General features: G+C 37.4%; 1 protein-coding gene across 1 annotated transcript; it reads right to left on the reverse strand.

The window, feature by feature from the left end:
• Positions 1 to 11,526: 11,526 nt before the first annotated feature.
• Positions 11,527 to 12,462, reverse strand: LOC115518690 (olfactory receptor 8S1-like). Its single transcript, XM_030322247.1, has one exon. The coding sequence runs from the start codon at positions 12,460 to 12,462 to the stop codon at positions 11,527 to 11,529; it is 936 nt and encodes a 311-aa protein (XP_030178107.1).
• Positions 12,463 to 13,508: the final 1,046 nt, after the last annotated feature.

A 13,508-nucleotide genomic window follows, 5' to 3' on the forward strand; every position in this document is an offset into this window, starting at 1 on the left:
ACAAAATTCAGCACCCTTTCTTAATAAAAACCCTCAAGAAAGTCGGGATAGAAGGAACATACTTAAACATCACAAAAGCCATTTATGAAAAGCCCACAGCTAATATCATCCTCAATGGGGAAAAACTGAGAGCTTTCCCCCTGAGATAAGGAACACGACAGGGATGTCCACTCTCACTGCTGTTGTTTAACATAGTATTGGAAGTTCTAGCATCAGCAATCAGACAACAAAAGGAAATCAAAGGCATCAAAATTGGCAAAGATGAAGTAAAGCTTTCACTTTTTGCAGATGACATGATATTATACATGGAAAACCCGATAGACTCCACCAAAAGTCTGCTAGAACTGACACATGAATTTAGCAAAGTTGCAGGATACAAAATCAATGTACAGAAATCAGTTGCATTCTTATACACTAATAATGAAGCAACAGAAAGACAAATAAAGAAACTGATCCATTCACAATTGCACCAAGAAGCATAAAATACCGAGGAATAAACCTAACCAAAGATGTAAAAGATCTGTATGCTGAAATCTATAGAAAGCTTATGAAGGAAATTGAAGAAGATATAAAGAAATGGAAAAACATTCCATGCTCATGGGTTGGAAGAATAAATATTGTCAAAATGTCAATACTACACAAAGCTATCTACACATTCAATGCAATCCCAATCAAAATTGCACCAGCATTCTTCTCGAAGCTAGAACAAGCAATCCTAAAATTCATATGGAACCACAAAAGGCCCCGAATAGCCAAAGTAATTTTGAAGAAGAAGACCAAAGCGGGAGGTATCACAATCCCAGACTTTAGCCTCTACTACAAAGCTGTAATCATCAAGACAGCATGGTATTGGCACAAAAACAGACACATAGACCAATGGAATAGAATAGAAACCCCAGAACTAGACCCACAAAAGTACAGCCAACTAATCTTTGACAAAGCAGGAAAGAATATCCAATGGAAAAAATACAGTCTCTTTTTTTTTTTTTTAATTTTTTTTTTCAACGTTTATTTATTTTTGGGACAGAGAGAAACAGAGCATGAACAGGGGAGGGGCAGAGAGAGAGGGAGAAACAGAATCAGAAACAGGCTCCAGGCTCTGAGCCATCAGCCCAGAGCCCGACACAGGGCTCGAACTCCCGGACCGTGAGATCGTGACCTGGCTGAAGTCGGACGCTTAACCGACTGCGCTACCCAGGCGCCCCAAGACAGTCTCTTTAACAAATGGTGCTGGGAGAACTGGACAGCAACATGCAGAAGTTTGAAACTAGACCACTTTCTCACACCATTCACCAAAATAAACTCAAAAGGTAAAGGACCTGAATGTGAGACAGGAAACCATCAAAACCCTAGAGGAGAAAGCAGGAAAAGACCTCTCTGACCTCAGCCATAGCAATTTCTTACTTGACACATCCCCAAAGGCAAGGGAATTAAAAGCAAAAATGAACTATTGGGACCTCATGAAGATAAAAAGCTTCTGCACAGCAAAGGAAACAACCAACAAAACTAAAAGGCAACCAACGGAATGGGAAAATATATTTGCAAATGACATATCGGACAAAGGGCTAGTATCCAAAATCTATAAAGAGCTCACCAAACTCCACACCCGAAAAACAAATAATCCAGTGAAGAAATGGGCAGAAAACATGAATAGACACTTCTCTAAAGAAGACATCCAGATGGCCAACAGGCACATGAAAAGATGCTCAACGTCGCTCCTCATCAGGGAAATACAAATCAAAACCACACTCAGATATCACCTCACGCCGGTCAGAGTGGCCAAAATGAACAAATCAGGAGACTATAGATGCTGGAGAAACAGGAACCCTCTTGCACTGTTGGTGGGAATGCAAATTGGTGCAGCCACTCTGGAAAACAGTGTGGAGGTTCCTCAAAAAATTAAAAATAGACCTACCCTATGACCCAGCAGTAGCACTGCTAGGAATTTACCCAAGGGATATAGGAGTACTGATGCATAGGGGCACTTGTACCCCAATGTTTATAGTAGCACTCTCAACAATAGCCAAATTATGGAAAGAGCCTAAATGTCCATCAACTGATGAATGGATAAAGAAATTATGGTTTATATACACAATGGAGTACTACGTGGCAATGAGAAAGAATGAAATATGGCCCTTTGTAGCAACATGGATGGAGCTGGAGAGTGTGATGCTCAGTGAAATAAGCCATACAGAGAAAGACAGATACCATATGGTTTCACTCTTATGTGGATCCTGAGAAACTTTACAGAAACCCACGGGGGAGGAGAAGGAAAAAATAAAAGAGGTTAGAGTGGGAGAGAGCCAAAGCATAAGAGACTCCTAAAAACTGAGAACAAACTGAGGGTTGATGGGGGGTGGGAGGGAGGGGAGGGGGAGGTGATGGGCATTGAAGAGGGCATCTTTTGGGATGAGCACTGGGTGTTGTATGGAAACCAATTTGACAATAAATTTCATATATTAAAAAAAATTAAAAATAGATAAAGCACTGAAAGAAAAAGCTCAATGGACGTTAATAGAGGTTACACTGAAAATTTATAATTAAAGGGAAAGAAATAAAGTAGTTCTCATGACTTCTCGTATGTATTTCAGGTTAATCAAAGAAACCCTAATTGATATGAGAACTTAATTTTATTCAGATTAATTTCAGCTAATAAACACAGAAGGAATAAGAAAATAAGAAAATTACCAGTTTGGAAACTCGAATGAAATAACTACTTCAAGCAATTGTCATCAGTGGTTTGTAAACATCTTTAAGTAAAAGAAGGTTGGAGAACTTTACAGTGAAGGGATACAAGCATCATCACTTGCACCCACTGATCTATCTTGTCATCAAAAAAGTGGGATAACCAAACATCATATCTCTCTTGATGTAATGCAACATGAAGTTCACAACTCCACTTATGAAGATTTTCAGAAAGGACTCAAGTCTTTTCTTATGACAAAATGTGGGCTCAATGGACAAGGTAAGTAACACAACTAGGAAGAAAACTAGCTAAATCCAGAATGCAGATATTCCACAGGAAAACTGTACAGACTTCTTCAACAACTTAACAGCAGTCACAATTTCCAGATATGCTCAGGAGCTGTGACGTCTCCTGCCTTGGCAGTGGAGTAAGCTTGCTGTAGCACACGACAGCCCTAGTTCCCCTCTTGAGTAGGATGATCTGAATCCATCAATTTTTCTATCATTTAGCTCTGCTCTCAGGAATATTCCTTGTTCCACTACCTTGCATGGCCACATCTGAGATGAGTACTGGAGAAAATGTCCTTCTTAGTATCTTCATAGCCTTCACTGCCTGCTTTTCATTGGGCTTCAACGTGTAGAATTTTCTTTAGGGATCAGTCAAACATTGATTTTTACAGGGCAGGCTTCCAGTCGGTTCTCTGTGTAGGTAATCGTAGTTATAAATCTTGAATAGCCTTGATTTTTAAGTCTGAAGACACTATTATCTTAATCTTACCGAGCAAGGCTGCTCTGCTTTTCCGTCACTCCCCTTATTAATTAGGCCACTCTGAGGCTATCTGAAGCAATGGGTTTGAATGAGAAAGCAACACTCAAAATATTGTTTTTCCAGTATGTTTTTGTCTTTTTGTGTGGAAGAAATTTAATTTTATCTCCTATCATGGCTGTTGCATCAAAGCCAGTGTTTGTAACTGTATCAGTTTCAGATATGAACCAGTCAACATTTCACTCCTGTAAGATTCTAAATTACACAACTCTCAGGTAATATAGATGTTAACTGCAGGCAAAAATTAACTTGGTAGACTGTATTACCTTCAATTTCTGCTTGTTGGCAGGAGTTCTAGCCAGAATTGATCTCTCATAAGACTTGGCTGAAATGGGAAGAAGGCAGTCAACACCCACCAATATCCTGTGTTTTTACTATCATTTCCTCTAATGTTATGGTGACAGTAAGCATGTGGACTGCCTTTCAAGGTACCATGGATGCAACTTTGATCAAATAATTTATTACAACTTAACTAGGGTATTGGATTTTCTAACATTCATTTTCTAAATCCTTACTGCCTGTTGCTTGACTGCCTGCACCAAACCCCACACATTATAGGTTTTGCTAAATGGAGCACTCTACTTCCTGGAATCAAATTCTATATTCTTTAAGATAAAATTTATTTGCAAGTATCTGAGACCAAAATGATAGCAGCATAAGCAACACAGAATTTTATTTCTGTCACATAAAAGTCTGGAAGTATTCAGGGTTGCTATTATGGCTCTATTGCCAAAGTCTTCAGCATCCCAGCAACTTATATTTGTACTTACATGAATGGCCTCCATTCCCAAAGTCATGTAGTAGACAACATGGGTATTCCAGTTCCTGCATTAAAAATGCACTCTTGCAAGCAACAAGGAGAAAGGGATAAGAAGGAAGTGGAAAAAGGCAAGAAACAATACTCTTTCAGGGATGACTTCTTAAAACTTTAACGTTTTACCTCACTGGTCTGAGTTTAATCACGTGGTCATACATGGCTGCAAGAAAGACTGGTTGAAGAACTATTCTGCATATAGATGTGCTTAGATAAAGAACTGTAGTAATTCTGTGGTGAGGCAACAAAGGATAATAGATACTTGGTGACAATGAGCAATCTCTGTAGCACTGTTAATGTAAAATGAGAAACGAGAATGAGAAAACTATAGAAAAATATCTATATTAATATTGATGCAAAAATTCTGAGTAAATTATTAGTGAATTGAACGTAGCAATGTATAAAACTAAAATTCAGTATGATCAAACAAGGATTAATGCCAAAATATAAGGATGGCTTCATATCAGTAAGTTTACTATCAAAAACATTATAACAAGATGACTTAATGTTTCCCTAGTTTGACTAACCTTTAGATGGGCTTTTTCCTGACTCTAGGCCCCTGACTTTTCTTTTCTTGGAGCTTTTACGAGAGAAAAATTGTCATCATAAATCATTTCTCTACATCTTTGAGATGTAATCTTTTTAAAGGCCTGTTGCCAATTTTACAACTCAGGAATGTCTTTCCCAAAGACCTGGGAACTGTCTCTTTGAAATGTAATCATTAAGGAAGATAAGCACCTGATCTCCCAAGATTCTGTGGGAGGGTAGCAGCCTAACTTCAAGGACACATTGGTCTTAAGTTGTAAAACTACCTCCTGTCATGAAGATACATGAAAGTTTACTTTTCCTATGGGTAAAGCCAATTAGTAAACACAGATGGGCCAGGATCTCCCCCCTTCACCCTAGTTCTTAAAACCCTACCCCTACTGTCTTTTGTTTCACTGGAGTTGAGTTCAGACTCAGTTCTTTTCTATTGCAATAGCCTTGAATATAGTCTTCTTTGCTTCTTTATTTTATCTAGTGCAATTTTTGCTTTGATAATATCAAAGAATAAAAGAAGTAAAACTGTGGCAATAGTAGTGGGTGCTGAAATGTAATTTGTAAAATTATGTACCCACTGCTAATAAATAGGAATAGAAACCACTAAAATGAAATATTATAGGAAATAATATCTCAGAAGTGAAATACTAAAAAAATTTCAGTTAAATTCAAGAATAAGCTAGGGATTCTCATTGACACCATTATTAAATGTTATTTTAGAAGTTTTCACAAAATGAAAAAAAGAAATGAAATTACTATATGGATATTAGAAACAAACACTATAAAATATTTTGTTCTTTGATGTATACTTGCATGTCTAGGAAATTTAAGAGATTATAGTAAAAGAAAAAAGAGTTAAGAGATTTTAGGACAGTGGCTCATTGCATCCACCTGGGTTCAGCTGCAATCACAGGAATTTGATAGAGGTCTCAGTTGCTTATGAAAATTTTTAAGAAGGGCTGGAGAAGCAGGCACTAGAATGATCTCCTAGTTAACAATGTATGCAGATCCCAGAACCACTCCTTTGTCACAATAGGAAAAGCTGCTGCCACTGGTGCAGAAAGCCTAGGAATTTGGAAAGTTCTATTGCTGCAGCTGATCACAGAGCCATGCTACTTTCAACCTGGTCAAAAGATGTCTCTACTATTGTAGAAGCTACTAAATCAGGGCATCTTCACCACAGCTGCTATCTGCAGAGCCATGCCATCTCTGCCATGATCTAGGTTGGAAAAAAGGATACCCCACATCTTGTCATTGTCCCCTGAGGCTTCAGGTCCAAATTATCATTTCATATGAATATATCTGAAACCTAAGAAAGCTTCTTAAAACTAGATCCAATGGAGTTTGCAAATATAGCTGTTACTCTTCTAGTTTCTGCACACTAGAATAGGATTGGAAGAGATGCACACAAATGCAATCCATAGTATCTTCTATACTGGGTACAACAGTAATTATTTAAAACTTGCCATCTTCTCTCTGTACTAACAGTAAGAGCTTATAAACAAAAATGGGGGAAAAACCCATTTATAATAGTGACAGAAAAATTTTTAAATTATGGGTATATCTAAGAAGAATGGCACAGGACCTATATAATGATAATCTGTGAAATTTTATTTAGGGATATAAACAATGAACAAAATGAAAGACATATTCTTATTGGGATGGTATTCTTATTGGGATGACTTAACATCATTAACATGTCTATTATCCCCAAACTATTTTTTAAATTTGATGCCAGTTCAGTTGTAATCCCAAAATTGTATTTCTTTGAAGTTGGATAAAGGATATATAATAGAATGAGAAGGAATAATATCGGGGGGAGGATGATACTGAAGAAACATTATCTTGCCAAATATCAATATTTTAAAAAGAGATAAATAGAACATCATTAAAATTAAAACCCATAAATTTACCTCAGATTTTAATGTGTGACTCAATTGCTATTTTAGTTCAGTTGAAAAAGAATGAGTCATTTATTAATGTTGCTGTCACAAGTTGTTATCCATCATGTCCTAATGTAGTTAGACATCTATTTCACACCAAACACAAACATGAATTTCAAATGATTACAGACTTAAATGAAAATATAAAAAATTACAGTCTAAGAAGGACATCTAGGAAACCGTTTTTAAGAGGTAGATCTTTACCTAGATGGGTAAAGAGACTTAATGTTTGAAGAAAATAAATTATGTATGAATATATAAGAACTAAAAACTTTGGCATGGGAAAGGATACCATAAAAAAAAAAAAGACAAAAGCAAATAACAGAGCTGAAAAGACACTTGCTGCATAGAAGACAAATGGTTAATGTACCTGAAATGTGAAATGCTCTAAAACATTAATAAAAACAGCAAACAAGCCAAAAGTAAAATGGGCTATGGATATGATCTTCACGAAAGATCATATGCAAATTGTCGACTAATATGTGAAAAGATGTTAATATTGCCTAGTAATCAGAAGAATGCACAGTGAAATAAAAATATCATTATATAATAAACTATAACACATTGCAGGCTCAGTAGGGCTTAAAGGGCACTCTTGCTTTGCTGGTAGAGATGTGGAGTATACCTGGTAAACAATTTGGCAACATCAATTAAAATGAGATATACATATACACTTTACAATTCTATCTCTGGGAATTAATCCCAGGTAAATAAAAACATTAAATTTCATGTTAACCACTACAAAAATGTAGTGGTTAAAAAAATGGAAGCAAAGTTGCTTCCATATTTTGGCTAAGCAATATACGTCAGACTGAGAAAGACAAATACCATATGATTTCACTCATACATGAAATCTAAAAACCAAAACAAATGAACAAAAAAATAAACAAAAAGCAGAATCAGACCTGTAAATAAAGAAGAATTGATGTTTGCCAGAGGGGAGGGAGTCAGGAGATGGGCAAAAGGGGTGAAGAGGAATGGGAGACACAGACTTCCAATTATGAAAGGAATAAATCACAGGAATAAAAGGCACAGCATAAGGAATATGTCAATGATATTGTAATAGTGTTGTATGGTGACAGGTGGCAGCTACACTTGTGGTGAGCACAGCATAAGGTATAGAGAAGCTGAATCACTATGTTGCACACTTGAAACTAATGTAGCATCATATGTCAACTATACTCAAATTAAAAAAAAAATTTAATGGAAGCAAAGTGAGCCCATATGTAGGAGAATGGTTTGAGAAACTGATACATTAATAAGATGGAATTTAATGCTGACATGAAAAAATGAATTAGAGTTATGCCATTTGATATGTAGTAAGTTTTGTAAATTATTAATGTGAAAAGACAAATGTGTATCATATTATACATACTTTTTAAAACAGAGATGGAAAAGCTTCTCTATATATACATATGTGAACAGAATATGTGTACAGAAATTTGAACATGATTATATAAGCCAAAGAAAACTAAGAAAGATATATATTCTGTGGCTAACACGGATTACCTTGAGTGGAGAATAAATAGGAAAAGATGTTGAAAGGATGGCAAGCCAAAAATAAAAAAAAAATCACCAAGAAAAAAATTGTATGATATGATCCATTCAGGTATTTATGTAAGATGAAGTCTAAATAAATTAATATTATTCAAAAAATAACACTACACAGAAATTAAACATACACTCCTTAGTTAAGAGAAAAAAAAAATTCATTCCAAAAATGTTCCCTAGATTATTGGAGATAAAAACTCATCTATTACTATAGATGAATTTCTTCTGTGTATAATTTTTTCCTTCTCTGATTCTGATTTCACCTCTCAGGCCATGTTGATTTGAATTCTAGGCCTCAACAGAAGCATCATGGAAGAATATATAAGATAGGAGGAGTTACTAGCTTTCTTCCTTTAGGAAGACATTGCAGCTTTAGAGAGATTGGAGGTTCACAGTTTTCCAGGTCCTCCAAATTCTTCACGATGTCATTATTCCAATTATTGAGATGATACAATTCCTTGATAAACATCCAATTCTCCCGTAAGTAACCTAGTGTGATAGTGAATTCACTGAATCAATCTCTGAGTTATTTTGTATAGCCTCTGCTCTATGTCTATAAAATGAAAGATATCCCCTGAAGTTCATTCTGTACCTTAAGGCCAAAAATCAAGAAATGAAATAATTATCTTGACAGCAGAAGACCTGTGGTCTTGGCATTCCTCCTTCTCTTGGACTTGCTTAATTTTAGCACTTCCTCCTTATTCAGAGGTTTAGCACAATCTCCACAGTCTCGGGCAATCATGGGTCTTAAGAGTGGCAATTACATATCATGAGAAGAAAAAATGAAAGGACAACTCACTTCATTGTGCACATCTTAGCACAATAGCTAATTCTACATATCCTCACTTCCCTGAGGGTTGTTGTCTACAAATCAATCTCCATTCCAATTTCAAAACTAGTTTGCTTTCTTTGAAAGAAACAAAAACTGACTGTGGATAACCTGATGAAAGGCAGAAAAAGAAGTTTTGGAAAAAACAAAGAAGGATGATTCACAAAATAGAAGAGGAAGGGTATCGGGGCGCCTGGGTGGCGCAGTCGGTTAATCGGCTGACTTCGGCTCAGGTCATGATCTCGCAGTCCGTGAGTTCGAGCCCCACGTCGGGCTCTGTGCTGACGGCTCGGAGCCTGGAGCCTGTTTCAGATTCTGTGTCTCCCTCTCTCTCTGCCCCTCCCCCGTTCATGCTCTGTCTCTCTCTGTCCCAAAAATAAATAAAAAACGTTGAAAAAAAAAATTAAAAAAAAAAAAAGAAGAGGAAGGGTATCATAATAATCATTTTCTTCTTTCAAATTTTAACCAAATATCTAATTCTAAACACTTTGCATTTCACTAAAGTTCAGTTGATTTAATCTCGCCTTTGAAACCGATGTGAGTTACCATTCTTTGGTTATAAGCAATTGAATCTGGTAGTAAATAATTGTGAAAAGGATCGGTGAGTCTTATAGACCGAATGGAAGGGGCAGTCAGTGACTGAGAACATGGACTCTATTCAAGCTACAGAGTTTAAATTCCAGCTCCACCATTTCCTTGCTATGAATCCCTGGACAGGCAAGTATCCTCATTTCCTCACTGGTAAAGGAAAACTAAATAAAACTATCTCATACCTGTTGAGATGATTAAGTAGGATAATAAAGGTAAGGTAATATATACAAAGTTTTCTATTGCTGCTAATAACAAATTATCACAAACTTAGTATCTTAAAATGACAGAAATATATTATCTCACAGTTCTGGTCAGAATCTCAATGGGCTCAATTGATTCCACTGGTCACACAGGCCAAAATCAAGCCAACAGACATTACCTGAAGGATCTGGAGGAGACATCATTCAGTTTGTTGGCAGAAGTCAATTCTATGAATTCCATGAAATGAGGTTCCTATTTCTTTGCTGGCTCTTGGCTGGTAGTTGTTCTCAGTTTTTAGAAGCCACATACAATCTCTGGCTCATAGCCTGCACCCATGAGTAAAGCCAGCAATGCTAGGCTGAGTTTATCTTATGCTTGTATTATCTCTGACCTTCCCTTCTGCTGCATTGTTCCTGCCTACAGCTGGAGAAGCTTCCCTGCTTTTAAGGATTCATGTGATTAGACTGAGCCTACCTGCATAATCCAAGATACCCTCCCTATTTTAAAGTCCATAACTTTATACATCTGTCCAATCCCTTTTGCCATTTAACATATTAATAGTTTCCAGAGATTAGGAGGATCTCTTTGGGGGACTAGTCTGCCTATCACAGGAACTTAGCACACTTCTTGGCTTGAGTTAAGAAATGTAACAAATTAGGGGGTGCCTGGGTGGTTCAGTTGGTTAAACATCTGACTCTTGATTTCAGGTCATGATCTCACGGTTCATGGGATCAAGCCCCGCATGCTGAGAGCATGGAGCCAGCTTGGGATTCTCTCTCTCTCTCTCTCTCTCTTTCTCTCTCTCTCTCTGCCCCTCCCACACTCACAAATGCTCTGCTCTCTCTCACAAAATAAATAAATAAACTAAAAAAAAAAAAAGAAAGAAATGTAATGAATTAGCTATTGTCACTGTATTTGTTTAAAATATGACTTCAGGAAGGACAACTGCTAAGGGAGCCAGATTTCATGGACTCTTTAGGCACTATAGTCAGATCGACTCTTCCAAATGCTGTCTTTTCTTGTTGCTTATTCCTGCTAAGTACTTGAATTTCCTAGAGTTAGATTCTAAATAACTTCACTTGGGTCTTGGTTTTACTCCTTGCCTCAATGCACTGTCAGGAGAAAGGGGTAGAAAAGTTAGCCTATTCTAGATTATAGATCACCCCACTTTACAGACCCATATCAATTTGAGAAAACTAGTCTTCCTGAGCATTTGGGTGTAATCATTTGAAAAAGTGTGAAAGAGTAATGATTAACCAATAGCAATAGATGTCCACATAGAAATGAAAAATAAATCAACATTTTTATAAAATGACCCCTCAAAAAGAAGACCGATTCATTTCTCCTTTCCTGAATAAGACTGAACCTGAGTCATCCTGAGATAACAGTTTTCTGTCCTCTTCACAAGCATTTTCAAGGAAATAAATGCCACTGTATTCCCTATAGCATCTAGCATCATGGACAATCAAGAAACCCTCCTTAAAATCCATTATCTGATCATGTAGCATAATAGTTCAGTCTCCCTTTAGTCATAATCTTCTGTCTACTACATGAGAGAATGAAAATATTTTCTGAACATTCTTCCCATAGCTGCCTTCACCTCTTTGTTCTGCAGGCTGTAGACAAGGGGGTTCAGCATGGGAGTGACCACGCTGTACTGCAAGGAGAGCATCATCGCCAGACGGGAGCCTGAAGTTGGCAAGAGATAGCTGAGGAAACCTGAGCCATAGAACAAGATCACAGTAGTGAGGTGAGAAGAGCAAGTAGAGAAGGCCTTGCTTCTGCCTGAGGTGGAGCTGATGCTCAGGATGGTGGAGACAATGCGAACATAGGAAAAAACAATCATAACGAAGGTTCCAAAGAAATGCAAGACAGAGGAGCACAGCAGGAGTGTGAAGTTGGTCGAGGTATCAGAACAAGACAGAGGGAAGAGAGAAGACAGCTCACAGCTGAAGTGGGGAAGAGTCTGGTCCTCGCAATAGTCTAAATTGACAGCCAAGAGGATATTAATGAGAGCATCAACAAAGGCCAGGCCCCAGGAACCCCACACCATCCCAACACAGAGCTGGTTGCTCATCACCTGGCCATAGAGCAGAGGGGAGCTGATGGCTACATAGCGGTCATAGGCCATCACAGCCAGCAGACAGGCCTCCGTGCCCCCGGTGGCAAACACAAAGAAGGCCTGAGCCAGGCAGCTCTCTACAAAGATGGTTTTACTTTCAGAAAGTAGATTCTCCAGCATCTTGGGGACTGTGACAGATGAGTGGCAGAGGTCCAGGAAGGACAGTTGTCTCAAAAAGAAGTACATGGGCATGTGGAGGTGAGAATCAGCCCTAATCACCAGCAGCATCAAGAAATTTCCCATCAGAGTGAAGAGATAAATCAGAAAGAACAGCACAAAGAGTATGGCCTGAATATTGGGGTCAATAGATAGTCCAAGGAGAATGAACTCACTGATAGCACTGTAGTTTTTCATTGCCATATACAGAAGTGTTCTCTCTGGAAAACAAGAAGATCCACCAAGAGTCTCTCAGTGCCTCTTACTTACCCCAGCACCTAGATCTTATTCTACGTGAATATCTTTTCACTAAAGTCCCACAATCCACATTCATGTATTTAAAAGTTAACTTCTTGGCCATCATTTTGCCATTGATATTTTAAATAAGCCATGGTCCTATTTTTTATTATAGTCTTTTCTAGAGCTATAATGATTTTATGTGGTTTAGATGGTACATTTGAAAAGAAGTTTCCTGACATGAGAAGAAGGTGGAAAAGAAGATCGCAGGAGTGAATTACTTGAGAAACTGAGATAGGATTAAGTCTAGAGTAAAAGGACTTAGGTAAGAGTAGGGATACTTTGTCACTTCTATGTCTAAGAGAGAAGGTCAAGAGTGCAAGAAGTGAGTTTCCATTTGACTGCTTCCATTTGTTTTCAATAAGGTGTAAATGAGATCATTGGCTGTGCATGTGTATGTGTGTGAGCATGCCCACATGCACACAAGGAATTATAAAGGTATTGATAATGATAAAATTAAAATGATAAAATTAATGATAAAATTATAAAGGTATTGACAATGATAAAAAGCACAATCTTGAGAAAAGGGGCCAAGGTGAAGTGTAAGAAACTATTAGAGGATAGGAGGACAATAAGACACCAAGGAATTAGAAACTGGCTGTGGAATTAGATTGTTCTGGATTATTCTAACTTTAAATTTCCTTCACTTTATTTAATGGCATCATGTTGTAATTAAACTTTAAAATACATTCACAAAGTAATAATACATTTTCAAAAACTGATAGCCTAGATCATGATGTCCAGTGATGTGTTAGGTGGGCTTTTGTGGGCAATGCTATGACTATAACGGGTCATGAGAAGCTGTACCCAGGTGATAAGACAATGCTCTGGTTATATCACCATGCTAATCCTAAAAATCATATATCCAGTAATTTACATAGTCACTATTCCTACCTCTGCCATTATTGCAGGCTTTAAGGCCCCCATATGGTTATCTAAACTTTCTCCTCATA

This window comes from Lynx canadensis, chromosome B4 (genome assembly GCF_007474595.2).
Source record: "Lynx canadensis isolate LIC74 chromosome B4, mLynCan4.pri.v2, whole genome shotgun sequence".
Taxonomy (NCBI): Eukaryota; Metazoa; Chordata; class Mammalia; order Carnivora; family Felidae; genus Lynx; species Lynx canadensis.

What these genes read in the sequence shown, in the direction of transcription:
- LOC115518690 (XM_030322247.1), bottom strand. Translation starts at nt 12,462, where the DNA reads ATGGCAATGAAAAACTACAGTGCTATCAGTGAGTTCATTCTCCTTGGA.